General features: G+C 44.0%; 7 protein-coding genes across 7 annotated transcripts; 4 read left to right on the top strand and 3 right to left on the bottom strand.

Annotated features, from left to right (window-relative positions):
* Positions 1 to 375: 375 nt before the first annotated feature.
* Hsp67Bc (Heat shock gene 67Bc) lies at positions 376 to 1,947 on the bottom strand. Its single transcript, XM_017172502.3, has 2 exons — positions 1,807 to 1,947; positions 376 to 1,597 (listed from the first exon to the last, which is right to left on the bottom strand). The coding sequence occupies exon 2, from the start codon at positions 1,207 to 1,209 to the stop codon at positions 607 to 609; it is 603 nt and encodes a 200-aa protein (XP_017027991.2). The 5' UTR covers positions 1,210 to 1,597; positions 1,807 to 1,947; the 3' UTR covers positions 376 to 606.
* LOC108078733 (rhodanese domain-containing protein CG4456) lies at positions 1,841 to 2,688 on the top strand. Its single transcript, XM_017172735.3, has 3 exons — positions 1,841 to 2,250; positions 2,315 to 2,474; positions 2,539 to 2,688. The coding sequence occupies exons 1-3, from the start codon at positions 2,130 to 2,132 to the stop codon at positions 2,591 to 2,593; spliced, it is 336 nt and encodes a 111-aa protein (XP_017028224.1). The 5' UTR covers positions 1,841 to 2,129; the 3' UTR covers positions 2,594 to 2,688.
* Positions 2,689 to 3,096: 408 nt separating this feature from the next.
* Positions 3,097 to 4,175, top strand: Hsp22 (Heat shock protein 22). The gene is made up of 2 exons (XM_017172734.3): positions 3,097 to 3,292; positions 3,373 to 4,175. The coding sequence occupies exon 2, from the start codon at positions 3,400 to 3,402 to the stop codon at positions 3,919 to 3,921; it is 522 nt and encodes a 173-aa protein (XP_017028223.1). The 5' UTR covers positions 3,097 to 3,292; positions 3,373 to 3,399; the 3' UTR covers positions 3,922 to 4,175.
* An 833-nt stretch (positions 4,176 to 5,008) lies between these two features.
* LOC108078730 (heat shock protein 27) lies at positions 5,009 to 5,854 on the top strand. Its single transcript, XM_017172732.3, has one exon. The coding sequence runs from the start codon at positions 5,070 to 5,072 to the stop codon at positions 5,670 to 5,672; it is 603 nt and encodes a 200-aa protein (XP_017028221.1). The 5' UTR covers positions 5,009 to 5,069; the 3' UTR covers positions 5,673 to 5,854.
* Positions 5,855 to 6,346: 492 nt separating this feature from the next.
* Hsp26 (Heat shock protein 26) lies at positions 6,347 to 7,358 on the bottom strand. The gene has a single exon (XM_041775383.2). It carries the CDS (start codon positions 7,148 to 7,150, stop codon positions 6,518 to 6,520), a length of 633 nt encoding a protein of 210 aa, XP_041631317.1. The 5' UTR covers positions 7,151 to 7,358; the 3' UTR covers positions 6,347 to 6,517.
* Positions 7,359 to 7,623: 265 nt separating this feature from the next.
* On the bottom strand, positions 7,624 to 9,836 carry Hsp67Ba (Heat shock gene 67Ba). The gene has a single exon (XM_017172731.3). The coding sequence runs from the start codon at positions 9,328 to 9,330 to the stop codon at positions 7,915 to 7,917; it is 1,416 nt and encodes a 471-aa protein (XP_017028220.1). The 5' UTR covers positions 9,331 to 9,836; the 3' UTR covers positions 7,624 to 7,914.
* Positions 9,837 to 11,664: 1,828 nt separating this feature from the next.
* Positions 11,665 to 12,727, top strand: Hsp23 (Heat shock protein 23). Its single transcript, XM_017172733.3, has one exon. It carries the CDS (start codon positions 11,940 to 11,942, stop codon positions 12,498 to 12,500), a length of 561 nt encoding a protein of 186 aa, XP_017028222.1. The 5' UTR covers positions 11,665 to 11,939; the 3' UTR covers positions 12,501 to 12,727.
* The last annotated feature ends 1,451 nt before the right edge of the window (positions 12,728 to 14,178 follow it).

The raw sequence follows: 14,178 nt of genomic DNA, 5'->3' as shown, positions 1-14,178 counted from the left end.
TTTTGGCGGGCTTTCATTTAAAATTCAAGACGTTGGGGGGATTGTTTCTCTGGGAAAAGGCTGGAGATAAAGCTCTCTTAAGTATGATTGACATCTGGGGACCTTTTTTAAATATGCACAGCTTGGGATCCCGCATAATTGAATAAGGGGAAGCAACAGTATTAAACATATGTACACCGTTAGCTTATCACAAGGAATTTTATACATTTCAGACTGTAATTTGTAATATATTCAGATATTAGAAAAGTGACAACTAAAATAATTCTTGTTAAGCAAAAGCTTTAGCTTAAGGCTATAAATACCCATTTAAATAATATTTAGGTCAAATTCACTTCAATCCCGTCGATCCCTTTGATTAAATCAAAGACCCAACAATTACTGAGACATTCATGTTCCTTTATTAATACTTGATTTCGATTAGTCTTAAATTTGAATTGGACATTAAAATGTTAATTAATTAGGCTAATAAATAAATTAATAAATATATAGTACGATGTGTGCGTAATTTCGTGACATTTTTGAGTGCAACGATAAACGAGAGTCTTGGGGAATCACTTGGCTGCAAAGACTGCAAATTTGGGATGTCTTGGATACTGGATTTTAGATTTACTTGGCCTCCGAAGCCGAAGCGGAAGCTGGCGAAGCTCCAGACTCCTTGTGCCCATTGCCGTTCTGGAAGAGATCCGAGGGACCCACATGCTTGATGGGAATTACCCGTTCCTTTGGCTCCTCCTTGGCGGCCAGAGGAGGCACCGTTATATTGAGCACTCCATCATCAGTCAAAGTGGAGGCAATGGCATCCGCATCAAACTCCTTGGGCAGAGGATAGCGACGGATAAAGTGGCGGGACACATGGCCGTGCTCATCCTCCCGCTCCTCGTGCTTGCCCTCGACCACGATGAAATCGTTGACCAGTTTAACGGTCAGCTCCTCCGGTTGGAATAGTCCGACGTCCAGATGGACCTCGAAGTTGCCCTGCTTGTCCCGGCCACCACTGCCGCCCAGAGCGGCCAGCTCGCCGCTCCGCTTCTTGGCCACCAAATGATGGGCATGGGCTCCCATCCGGGCAATCAGTCCCAGAGTGTGCAGATCCAGCTCATGATGCTGGCGCGAATGGAGCCGCCGGTACAGACGGTTTGGGAACATGTCGTGCCCATAGTACATGGAGTCCGGAGAGTCCAGGTTCAAGACAAACGGAATATCTGGCATTTTTCTTGAGTCCTCTTTTTGTATTCTGTATCTGGCGGAAGTTCGATGAACCGACGACCTGCTTTCCTTTTCACAAAACCTTAGCCAGGGGTTGATTTGCCAGCGGGGTGGAGGTGGAGGTTTTACTGTCCGAACTGCACTTTCACCTTGACTTTTCCAACTCGAATGTGGAGTTTAACTGACTGGCTTCACCCTTTTATAGACACTGGCTCCGTTCTGGCAGAGCTTTCCCCCACGAAGGAAGCTTTTCTGGAGCAACAAATGGGACGGACAGTAGCTGGTTTGGAAGATTCTGGGGCGACAACTGGGAACCTTCTGGCGGCAAAGCTTTCGGAGATGTGCGTCGCTGGCTAAACCGCAGACAGCATTCGAATTTGATCTGTTTAGCCTAGACAGTGGAGACTCTTTATATTAGATCGAAAGGTTATTTGTAATCTTAACTTTTTTCAAACTAATTGAATAAATATGACATTTTTTTAGAAAGAATTTTTATTAGAAACCCTATTTAAATCCCTTAAAATTCGGTGGCTAAAGGTAAGGGTAAAGGTTATAATAATAAAACATGACATTAAACCAATCTCATATTAGGTTTCTCACCTGTAGAGCATATAGCATGCTGAGTCTGACAAATCTTATTTAAAATTTAAAGTGAAATCGGATCGAGGGGCCCCCCGCCCAAACTTGGCGCCTCATCAAGCGAAAAATTAGCGGAATCTCCAGCGCCGACGTCGAGGAAACTGACAGAGCAAACAAGGCGACACCTCAAAAATCAGAATGCGATAAGCCGCCGTAGGTGGAGGTGCAAACAAACCCGAAAACCCGAGCCCCATAAATGTATCCACTGGGGCCGGCCGGCAAGTCAGTTGTGATTTAGCTACCGATTCAGGTGAACTGCGTGCTCTAACGTCTAGAAATCCACAATGGCCACATACGAGCAGGTTAAGGATGTGCCCAACCATCCGGAGATCTATTTGATCGATGTCCGGCGGCCGGATGAGCTAAAGCAGACGGGCACAATTCCAGCCAGCATCAATATACCCCGTAAATTGTAATTTGTTTACATTCAATAATTATTTTACTAATAATACATTACTTTCTCTTTTAGTGGATGAACTGGAGAGGGCTTTGAACCTAGATGGAGCTGCATTCAAGAGCAAATATGGCCGAACTAAGCCGGAAAAAGGAGCAAAGATTATATTTAGCTGTCGGTCGGGTAATCGGGTTTTGGAGGCCGAGAAAATTGCCAAGGGACTGGGCTTTTCCAAGTGAGTTTTCTCCTGAATGCTTAAAAATTTCTGCTAAATAATTATAATAAATAACAATTCCTAGTGTGGTGATCTACAAGGGCTCCTGGAATGAGTGGGCCCAAAGGGAGGGTCTCTAAGGACTTCGACTTATAATTTGTTTGATTTGAAATTATAATATTATTAGTAAAATGGGTTATGGAATAAATAAATACTTTCTTATTGGCCTTAAAAACCCTGTAAACTACGCCCATGGATAGCAATACAGAGAAACACAAACACACGCTTATCACATCCAGACACAGACACTCTCTCCTCCACCACCCACTCTAGGTTTCTCGCTCCCCCTCACTAGCTTTAAAGCGCTCTCTTCGTCGCCATAAAAAACCTGACCTGCCCGAAGGCGAAAAGAGAATTTTAGCAGGCAAACAAAAAATGTAAATAAACGCTGAGAGTGCGCGAAACTTCTACAAATTTCTATAAGTATTCTATAAGTCAGATATAGCAACCCCCAGATAAATGCCATTGCCCGATTTCAGCCAAAGCGGAAAATTGCATCAGCTAAGGGCGAAGAAAGTTCGAGAGAGAGCCAGTTAGTTCTCTCTCTTGACAAAACAGTATAAATAGCAGCCGGGAAAGCGCCCGCTCTCAGTTCAAAAAAAACCAAACAAAAGACAACTTGCTAAAAACAAACAAATAAGCTAAAATTTCATCAATTTGAGAAGAAATTACAAAGAATAAAAATATTAAATATTGCACCAAATAAATAGAATTTTACAAAGTCAAACTAAGCCTAAGAAACAGAAAACAAGGTTGAAAATATATTTATAAACTAAAAGGTAAGATAAATTAACTAATTTTAAAATTTTAATTAAATAATACCTAATTACCTTTTTTTTTAATTTCTAATCTCCCACAGAAATATATTCATATAAAAAAAATCACTATGCGTTCCCTGCCCATGTTTTTCCGCATGGCCGAGGAGATGTCCCGGATGCCCCGACTCACCTCGCCTTTCCATGCCTTCTTCCACGAGCCGCCCGTATGGAGTGTGGCTCTGCCGCGGAACTGGCAGCAAATTGCCCGCTGGCAGGAGCAGGAGTTCGCCCCGCCGGCCACCGTCACCAAGGAGGGATACAAGCTCACCCTGGACGTCAAGGACTACGGTGAACTCAACGTCAAGGTGCTTGACGAGAGCGTTGTTCTGGTGGAGGGCAAGTCAGAGCAGCAGGAGAGCGACCAAGGAGGTTACAGCTCTAGGCATTTCCTCCGGCGCTTCGTTCTGCCGGAGGGTTACGAGGCTGACAAGATCACATCCAGCTTGAGCAGTGACGGCGTCCTCACTATCAATGTGCCCAATCCGCCAGCGGTGCAGGAGGCACTTAAGGAACGTGTGGTCCCCATTGAGCAGACTGGAGAGCCGGCCAAGAAAAGCGCTGCACAAGCGGAGGAGTCCATTGAGAAGTGAACTGGAGATGGACACGGTGTATTGACTGAAGTGTAACCATTGCTAGTGAACCCCATAGTGATTATGTATTGCTAATTCCGAAAGGAGAGTCTCAGAATTCATTATTGAAAAAAAAAAATTGTTTTAAAATCCTTACCGGTTTCTGTAGCACCTTTGATACATTGAAATCAATTAAGCAAATATTTTTTTAATGTTTTATTTTAAAATATATTTAGAAAAAATAAATGTTAAATATGAACTATTCCTGAACAGCATATTTGCGTTAATTACTGAACTCAGGAGGGGGGAAATATTATAATAATAATATCGTTATTTAAATCTAAAATTAAAAATATTTAATATTATTTGGAATCTAGTTTTTTGGAAGGGTATACTAGCCCTCTTTTGATACATAATACAATGAAATTCAAACTTAGTAATTTTTTTTTAGGACAGGAGGTTTCTCGATGCGTTTTGAATTAAAATTTCCTTGACTAATAGTAATAGGGATACGAAATTATAAGTTTAACAAAAGGAAATTGTACGGAAAGTAAACAACACATATCCCTATCTAAGAACATAAATGTAAAATTATTATTATTACACATTAAAAGAAAAATTAAAATAAAATAAATATAAAAAAATAAATGAACAATAAAGTTCTCAAATATGACACGGTCTTTCAATACCTATGAAAAACATGCATTCAATTGTCTTAAAAATATACATACATAATTACCAAAAATATTAGAAAGTAAAGCAGAAAACAGCTTTCTCTACCTAGGAAAATACTCATAATAAACAAATAAAAATATGTACTTTCGTTTTTATGCATTTTCGAATGGCACCTTGGCCCCAGCTGCTACCTTTTCCGCTTCCTTCCTTGGACGCCGTGACGTAGCCAGTTGACGCGGTTCCAACTAGCCATACAACATCGGCGCTGGCCTCGCCTTTGCCACTGCACTTGACCGATCCGTTGATTCGTTTCGATTCCGCCCCGATGCACCTCGTCCGGATGAGTCATCCTCGTCGTCTGTGCCATCCGCATCGCCGCCGCATCGTCCGAGGGCAGTTGGTCATCTATAAAAGAGCTGACGGCGGCGGCGACAAATTTTATAAGAATTTCGGACTCGCTAGCAAACGAATCGCAGCCTCAATCCCGGCCAGAAATGTCACTAGTGCCCACAACATATCGCGATCTGTCGCGCGAGTTGGACCGACCTCGTCCGCTCTACCAGCCACCGTACGACTTCCAGCTGTATCCCTATCTCTGGGACGATCCACGGGTCTGGTGGCCAGCCAGTCACAGCAGCCGGAGTGACTTGCTCCGTCCATTGGACGAACTGGTGTCGCGTCGGGTGCGCAACCAGTTGATCCAGTCTACGCCTTACGAGTGGTCCCATCCCATGCGGTGGGACAACTACTACTCCGGCGAGCGGGTGCATGTGGACGAGAAGGGCTTCCGGATTGACATCGATGTGCGGCAGTTCCATCCGCACGAGATCGTGGTAAAGACCAACGATGACTACATCATTGTCCAGGGCAACCACAATCGAAGGAACGAGGGCTCCAATGGTCTGGTGGAGCGGCACTTTGTGCGCAAGTATCTCCTGCCACGCGGCTACAATGCCAACGAGGTGATCTCGGACATATCCAGCGATGGAATCCTTACCATCAAGGCGCCGCCACCGCCACCGGCCAAGTACTATACGCCTGGTGAACGCCTCGTCCGTGTCCACGAGACCGGAAAGCTGGCCCTGCCCTGGAAGTAGATCGGTGGATGGATCCCCGCAAGAAACAGTTTCCCAAGGTTAACTATTTTCGGACAGCAAGCCAAGTGCAGCCGAACATTTGAATTGGATTCAAACATAAATAAAAATACAAAATGTACGAGTACGAGTGTAGGTAAAATATAGTATAAAATGCGCAATAAATATTTGGTATAAAGAAGGAGGATCGGCCCGTTGGGTTTCTATTTACATATATGTATCTCGTCGCGCCCAAATGCAGGCGTCAATGCTATAGGTGGGAAAAATATGTACTTATTTCGGTAATATTATTTCCTCATTCGATCAATTTATAATGCTATAAATTATAATTAATGAAACGATTTGAAGGTTTATTTCAGGCACTATTTAGTGGTCACAAAAATGAAGCTGTTTTAAAATATAAATTTATTCAATGAACACAACTCTTATAAGGATAACATACATTATTAACAACAAAAAGGGGATATTTTTTAAAATTCTTAGTAAAATCCGGATTGATTCCCGTATCTTTATAGTAACAAGACATTACAAAAGGGACCTTTACTACTTGATGCGCTCCTTCGAATACAAAATATTTCCTTAATAACCAAGACTACTGCCAAGTCCTAAATATTAAACAAAAATCAATACATAGAGAAAGACTCCCACATTTCCAAAATAAATAATACCACAGTTAATTACATTTGCCACACCAGGTGAACAATATATTTTAATAAGTTAATTCTCAAGTCTTTAGCTCATTACAAAATGCCAGGCAATAAATAAGGAAGAGATACAGATGCAGGGAATGATGGGGTTAACTTCAAATGGGAATACAATATTTGTGATGATGATAACGTTGATCTCCTCTACTTGGCGTTGCCATTGGCGGAACCATTCTCCTTGCCCTTCTCCTCGGTGGTGTTTGCCTTGATGTTGAGATGAGCCGGTCCCACCTGCTGGATCTGGATGACGCGCTCCTTGGTCTTATCCTCGATGGCCTGCGGCTTGGGGATGCTGACAGTGAGGACGCCATCCGAAGAGAGTTGTGAGACGACCTGTTCCGGCTTATAGCCCTCGGGCACCTTGTAGCGGCGCACAAAGTGGCGCATGATGTGGCCATGGTCGTCCTGGCGCTCCTCGTGCTTGCCCTCGACCAGGATGGAGTTGTCCACGACCTTTACATTGAGCTCACTGGGCTTGAATTGGGCCACGTCCATGCACACTTGGAAGCCGTCCTTGCCCACATGAGTGGCGGCCGGCCAATGGATGTCATTGTTCTTGGACATCTCACGGCGCAGAGCCATCACCTGGCCAGCGGGAGAAGCGTGACACAAGGGTGAGGCGCAGGGGCAGCCGTTGATCGAGCGGCGATTAGGGGCCACGCCTGAGAGGGGCTGGAGGAGGCGCGAGTGCGGGTGCATGCCCAGGCCAAACTCGTACATGGGGCCGCGCGGCTCCTGGAGTTCGTCCACCAGCGAAAGAAGAGTCGAAAGCGCCATTTTTTCTTTAGTTTTTTCTTCTTATTTAGGTTAGGTTAAAGTGACTTTTTATTCTTCTTTGGGTTTCTTCCTTTTTCTGAGGTTAGGTTGATTGAACTTTGTGACTGCGTTTCACTTCCTGAATATTCTTTTTAAGTTGGCTAAATTGCCTTTTTGCGTGGAGATGTTAACGTTTCGATTTTTTAAACACGAATTCCGTGCTCTTTCAAGTTTGCGGCTGCTTTTATACCTCCCAACTGCTCTTCTAGAAGCATCCAGCAATTGCCAGGGTGTGCGTCAAAAAGAGAGTCACACGTAGAAAGAGAAGGTAAGAGAGAGACAGAAAGCGTATGTGTGTGATAAAGAGGGAATCAAGAGAGCGAGAGCGCCGAAACAAATACCAAGGAAAGAGTGAGAAGCAAAAATGCAAAATCGAAAGCCTGTGTGTGTGTGCGAACAAGAGAGCGCTGCCGGCAAAACAAAAACAACGCAAGTTTTCTTTATTTTATCCTCTTTATTGTTTAGTACATGTAATTTCTGTTTCTGGCTTTAAGTTTTACTGGAATACTTGTAGTTGTTGTCACATATGGTTTTAGGAAATCATACTTTTTCGTTATCTCAAGATCGTTTAGTAATTGAGTTCCTATTTACCGTAATTTCTAGTCTGCATTCGTGTGTGTGTGAAAAAGAAAAACATGAAACATTTATGGAGTAAAACGCACACATACTCGTGCAGGTTATTATTTTCTTATATCATTAATTTTATTTTTTATTTATTTCAGTCTTCACTTGGCCAACTCCTCGACTTTTGTGGCAGTGGCTCCGTTTTCGCCCTGGTTCTTCGCCTGGAGAATGGCCGCATCCACGGCGGCCAGCTCCTCTCCGCCTACCAAGGCTACCTTACCGGAGGACTTTTCCTCCTTGTCCGACTTCTCGTTATCACCTGGCGCTACCGGCGGCATCTCTACGTCCTCGACGGCATCTGGAACAGTAGCTGCTCCATTGCCATTATTCGAGGCCACGGCCACATCGTTGGCATTAGCGTCCTCCGACTTCGTTGGCTCTTCGGCGCCGCTGCTGCTCACCACGGCAGCCGGGGTGGGAGTAGGTGTCGGTACCGGTTCCTCTTTGGCAGCCTCTTCCTCCTCCTTCTTTTCGGCCACTTCCATGGACTCTGGTTCGTCAACGCCATTGTTGCCAGTGGAATCAGTGCTGGAATTGGAAGTGCTTTCCACTGCAGCAACAGCAGCAGCAGCCTCAGAAGAGAGCGAGGGAGAGGGAGCTGCAGTTGCCTCCGCCGACTCTGTCTCCGTCTCTGTCTCCTCCGGCCCGTTGCCGTTGCTCTCGGCGAGAGAGACCGAGAGCGAGGGAGTGGGTGTGGGAGCTGGGGCACTGGCTGCCCCTGCTGCCGACATTTGCACCGGCTGCTGCTGCTGCGCATCCCTCTGCTGCTGCTGATGGGAAATCTGCTGGATGTCGACCATGCGCTCTAGTCGTTCCACACCCGGCCTGGGGACGGGCGGCGGTGGCGGAGGCGCCTTCACCGTTAGGATGCCATCCGTGGACAGTGTTGAGTGGACCTCGGCAGGATCGTAGCCCCGGGGCAGCATGTACTTGCGGATGAAGTGGCGCGAGATCACGCCGTGCCCGTCCTCCTTCTCATCGTGCTGGCCCTCCACCACGATGCAGTCATTGATGGTTTTCACAGTCAGCTCACGGGCGGTGAACTGCTTGACGTTCATGCTCACCTGGAAGCCATTACGGTTCAGCACGGAGTAGGCGGAATTGGTCGGCTTCGGCTGCATACCGATTCCAACACCGCTTCCAGTTCCAGTTCCGACGTTCATTCCAGTGCTACCACTCTTCTCCGCGAGTTCCTTTTCCAGGTCCAGCAGGGACCGATTGCAGCAGATGGTCTTGGCTCCGGCCACCCGATACGGATGGTGGCGCTGCGTCGACGCCTGATGCTGCGGCTGCTGTTGCTGGTGCTGCTGCTGGCCCTTAATGGGCACCCACATCATGGCCCCACCCGAAATGCCGCCGACGGCCCCGCCTCGTCGACTTATATGTGGATGCATGTGTGACGCCGGCGAAGCGTCCAATGGATACACTCCAAAGCCCTCATCCACCTCCATGGACATGCTGCGATTGAAGTCATGCAGCTCCTCGGCCAAATCGAGTATAAAAGGTATTAGCGACATGTTTTCTTCTTTTCTTATTTTTTGCACAGTATTTTCAGTTTTTTCACTGGGGTTCCTTATTTTTTCAGCTGAAACTACTGGGGAATGCGATTAGTAGTAGTTGTATTTCTGGGAACCGGCGAACGATCCGTTCTGGCCTCCAACTGGACGTCGTTTGAGCCCTTATGGCTGAATGCCGACGCTTTTAAGCTGCTGTGCAGCGCTGAATGGAAATCGGACGTCGGCTGGAACTCGCAGTTCCGCCACCTTCCAGGCCACTGGCGACAGCAGCTCCCAGGCGAAGCTCACAGCCTGAAAAAAAAATAAAAACTTGGAAACTCTTCCCCGGAGAGCCGGCTAAAATGAAGAGGCTGAGAAGGATATTCCCGGATGCCAAGAGTGCCTCCTCCCAGGTAACTACTACTTGCTCCTGCTTTTCTTTTCCCAAGGCTCGCTAAGAACAAAGAAAGTACTCGTATTCGTACTCGTATTCCAGAAAACCAGACAAACTGCAGGGTAAACCGGCTTGGAACCGAGGGATACATATATGCATGTACGAAAAATAGACCCCAATCCTCTCCGCGACCGGCGAAGATGGCATCTCCCAGCCCAGTTCATGTGTAGCTTATATATATGCATCATGGAGTGCCGTATGTAAAGTGGTCGTGTTGCAGCTGAATTCCCATTGCCGGCGAGCGAACAGCTGAGAGTCTCGTGCCGGTTGCCGAGTCGCCGGCGCGTAGCAACTACAACAACAGCTGGCTGGAAGCTAACACCCGATAACTGGAGCCCCATCGAGACACCACCACACACACTGCCGGCATCGCGTAAACATGCGCAGTGTTAGCGTCTGAGCTGGGAGGCACATATATGTGGCTGGGATGATGGTTATACATGGGAGCACTTACATAGCCCCCGCTGCAACTGTGTGCGCGCAGCTGATGGCAGCAGGCAGAGACGGAGTAACCGGCTGAAAAGCTCAACAACATCCAGACGAGGGCCAGACAGTGGTGTGGAGTGGCATGGGTACTGGATTTAATGGGAGCAGCAGCGGCAAAAGTCCCCCCAAACACACTCCCTGCTGCAGTTCCTCAACATTTTGTGGGATAGAGACCCAAAACCTCCAGAGATGGCTGCGTATGTATATGTGCAATTCCTCGCAGTGGTAAAGCAAGTAGCAATACCTAAAGGGAAGAGATCCCATCGACCAGTCGCACATTATGTGTCCACCTTTCTAAATAGACAACTTCCATTGCGTTGGCGTTGGATTGTGTAAACTCAGGGTACTTTCATACATGGACTGGCTAACCAGGGAGGGGAGAACAAAAAAAAATAGGGCCATAAATAAAATGCTGATTATATAATGGACAAGAATCGAGTTCTATAAACAATATACTGTCATTTAAGCTTTTGGATGGGTAAACTCATATCTGTTTATAGTAATAGCATTGAAAAGTTATAAGCAAGTTTTAAGTTTATTTTTCACTGTATCTACAGTAAGTGACTGTCATTCATCAGAGTTGTTTCAATTTACCTATTTATTTTTAAAATTTACAATTCTTATCTCTTGTATTGGAATTGGCTAGAACGTACTCGACTTTTCCCTTTGTCTTTTCGAATTTTTATTTTTAGAAAAGCGATACTTGGAAGCTTATGTTTTATTTAAGCTTTTGCCCTTTTGTTTAAAGACTTTAATTAATTAAAATTATATTACAGGGTATCTTATAAATCCAACATGTTACTTAGTTTTTTAAATATGGTATATTAAGCTCAAACTATTTAAGAAAATTCCAGAAAACTCCAGAATTTCTCTATTTGTCTTGCCTTTAATTATGGCTTAATCTATGTTTAGTGCTTTCCCTGCTTAGGGATTACTTTCTTATATATTAATTAAAGTTGACACCAATGAATGCCAGGTCGTAAAATGAGCCATATAATCATTACTCCAAAGTGCCAGAAGCTTCGCGAATATTCTCCATCCGCCAGTGTCTGTGCCCCGTACATCAGTTTCCTCCCAGATACTCCCTATTTGTAGTATATAAACAATCATATTTATCACTCCACCAGACAGCCTACGCCGCTTCATCAGTTCTCCAGCCCAATCCCCTACAGATTGTACCCATTTCCCTATGCCGATACTCTCGCTTTCAATGGCAGATAATGCGTAATTTCTGCAAATTCGAGAACTTTTCACAAAATATACTTTTCAGCCCCCGAGAAGTTTCGCGACCCTTCTTGTGGGATGTTGCGCGACACACAGATACTGCGCTCGCTGCTCACACAGATACACACAGAGGCAGGGCGTCGCACACAGCCACAGCTGGCGGTGGTATAAATAGAAGGCGTTCGCTTTCAGCCGGCATCAGTTGAATTCGAAAAGTCGAAGCGATAACAGCTATCAAAAGCCAAGAGAAAGTACCCACCAAACAGAAGATTACAAAAATAATCTTTAAAGAGGAAAATTAAACAAAATTAAAAAATATTAAAGTTGAAAGAGCATTGTCAGATAATCCTTCAAGACAAACAAAAACCACTTTTAAAGAATACTTGAGCTAAAAACCCAGAGATACCTCCTAAAGGAGCATAACCAGACAACCTTCAAAGCAAGAAACATTAATCAACTATCAGAGATGGCCAACATTCCATTGCTATTGAGCCTTGCCGATGATCTGGGTCGCATGTCTATGGTGCCCTTCTACGAGCCCTACTACTGCCAACGCCAGAGGAATCCCTACTTCAGCCTGGTCGGTCCCATGGAACAGCAGCTGCGCCAGCTGGAGAAACAGGTGGCCTCGTCTTCGGGCGCTCAGGGAGCCGTGTCCAAGATAGGCAAGGACGGATTCCAGGTCTGCATGGATGTGTCGCACTTTAAGCCCAGCGAACTGGTTGTCAAGGTTCAGGATAACTCCGTTTTGGTCGAGGGCAAGCACGAGGAGCGGGAGGATGACCATGGCCATATTACCCGGCACTTTGTGCGGCGCTATGCCCTGCCCGAGGGCTACGATGCCGAGAAGGTGGCCTCCACTTTGTCCTCGGATGGAGTGCTCACTGTGAGTGTTCCCAAGCCACCGGCAATTGAGGACAAGGGTGCGGAGCGTATCGTCCAGATCCAGCAGGTGGGTCCAGCTCACCTCAATGTCAAGCACAATCCCAAGGAGGAACTGGAGCAGGACAATGGCAACGAGAAGTAGAGGAATCTGGAACATTATGTACTGCATTTAACCATTGTCAAAGTCAAAGTCATTAATCTGTTTTATAAGCTGTAGTTAACCGGGACACTCTCTCACTCATTAGCCATTGGAGGTGTCTTGTCGTAATATTAACCTTTCCAACTATATATTACTGTAATTGGATTCTAGAATCTAGAATATCAAAAATACCAATAAAATATAAATATGTATCTTAAAATATGTATCTATTTGATTGCGTTTTACTTTCTTTGTTGGTCTTCGGGGTAATTGGGTTTATTTTCTCAATTAGTAGAATTTTTACTGGATATTTGAAACTTATTCTTCCCTGATTCTTAAAAGTTAAAACCTCTCTGTTACTATTGGAATTAATGGCACTTCTGAAGCTGATGTTTAAAAGTAAGCAATGTTCAATGTTTATTTGAAAGTATCTTGCTGTCACTATGATTAGCAAAGTATGCAAAATACTCAATAAAATAAAATTGTTTGAGAAAAAAAATTCATGAACAACTTTTTTACATATGTAAATATGTCTTGAAACTTAAATTTAAAGTTTCTTAATTGTTTAAATATGTAACTAAACCTTTCCTTTTTTATTTTTAATAATTCCCAACACCAACTATTATTACTTTATACTATTAGGGATATACAAATATTTATTTTACATTTTATTCAAGAGATTTCGAAAATTTTCTAGTATATTCTAGAAATAAAAAAAAGTTTGTATATACATACATACATATGTACATATTTTGTTAGGTATGTACATATATATTTAATTATTTTGTTTATTTATATTTTACAAATTAATAGAATTTTTGAATATGATTTATGAATTTAGCTCTGAAAATGTTACATTTCGTATTGGTATTGATTTTTATTTAGGATTTTCTTGAACTCCTTTTGGGAGTTCTAGAACTTTCCCCACAATTCTATAATACATATTATAGAATTTGTTGTATTTGTTGTAATGTAAATACAAATACATATGTGTTACATATTAATATAACGTTTTCTGGGTAAATAACATACTGGCTGCAACCGACTGCAAATATTTCGCAAAACCTTGACTCCGCGAAGCAGCCGCAAAGAGAAACGCAAAATGTTTGCAGCAAACAAAAGGGCAAACACGACAAGGAGACAGCGAAAGGAAAGTTCAATGCACCATTTCTTGTTCAATGAAAATATCAGTGACTCCGGCGGCAGGCTTCGTTGCACTCTGAGCAGTCAACAATTAAACAATTCGATAAGAGCGGAAAGCGCTTTAAATAAATGCATACATAAATATGTACATATATAGTACATGTATTATGTACTAGGGCATTTACTGTTCCTTATTTTTTTGCAAAAGAGAAAATGCCAGAAAATGCAAGAACTTTCCTCTCTCTTTCGCAAAGCGACGCCGGCTGTGCCAGAAAGAGCCAGAAGCTACGAAAAAGCGTGAGAGAGAACAAAATGCTGTTTGCCTTTGTATTAGTGAGCGATAACTCCGGGCATGGGCGTAGCAGGGGGAGCAGCCAAGAGTTGTAAAAATGTTGTATATTCGCAGAAAATGTATAACTATCATTTTATTTTTTCGGAAATTTATTTTCAAATGATATAATACAACTATTTTACCTTTTTGTTCAACTTTCATTTTAATTTGACTGAAAAGCAGACTTGTCACCTATCAAAGTTCGTG

This window comes from Drosophila kikkawai, chromosome 3L, assembly GCF_030179895.1.
Source record: "Drosophila kikkawai strain 14028-0561.14 chromosome 3L, DkikHiC1v2, whole genome shotgun sequence".
Taxonomy (NCBI): Eukaryota; Metazoa; Arthropoda; class Insecta; order Diptera; family Drosophilidae; genus Drosophila; species Drosophila kikkawai.
The sequence above is the reverse complement of the archived record's forward strand: the minus strand, read 5'-3'. Positions and strand labels throughout refer to the sequence as shown.

Excerpts from the sequence above, each read along its gene's own strand:
- Hsp67Bc (XM_017172502.3), bottom strand. The coding sequence starts at position 1,209 with ATGCCAGATATTCCGTTTGTCTTGAACCTGGACTCTCCGGACTCCATG.
- LOC108078733 (XM_017172735.3), top strand. The coding sequence starts at position 2,130 with ATGGCCACATACGAGCAGGTTAAGGATGTGCCCAACCATCCGGAGATC. Across the intron at positions 2,251-2,314 it reads AGCCAGCATCAATATACCCC|TGGATGAACTGGAGAGGGCT; the intron begins GTAAATTGTAAT and ends TTTCTCTTTTAG. Across the intron at positions 2,475-2,538 it reads AAGGGACTGGGCTTTTCCAA|TGTGGTGATCTACAAGGGCT; the intron begins GTGAGTTTTCTC and ends AACAATTCCTAG.
- Hsp67Ba (XM_017172731.3), bottom strand. The coding sequence starts at position 9,330 with ATGTCGCTAATACCTTTTATACTCGATTTGGCCGAGGAGCTGCATGAC.
- Hsp22 (XM_017172734.3), top strand. The coding sequence starts at position 3,400 with ATGCGTTCCCTGCCCATGTTTTTCCGCATGGCCGAGGAGATGTCCCGG.
- Hsp26 (XM_041775383.2), bottom strand. The coding sequence starts at position 7,150 with ATGGCGCTTTCGACTCTTCTTTCGCTGGTGGACGAACTCCAGGAGCCG.
- LOC108078730 (XM_017172732.3), top strand. The coding sequence starts at position 5,070 with ATGTCACTAGTGCCCACAACATATCGCGATCTGTCGCGCGAGTTGGAC.
- Hsp23 (XM_017172733.3), top strand. The coding sequence starts at position 11,940 with ATGGCCAACATTCCATTGCTATTGAGCCTTGCCGATGATCTGGGTCGC.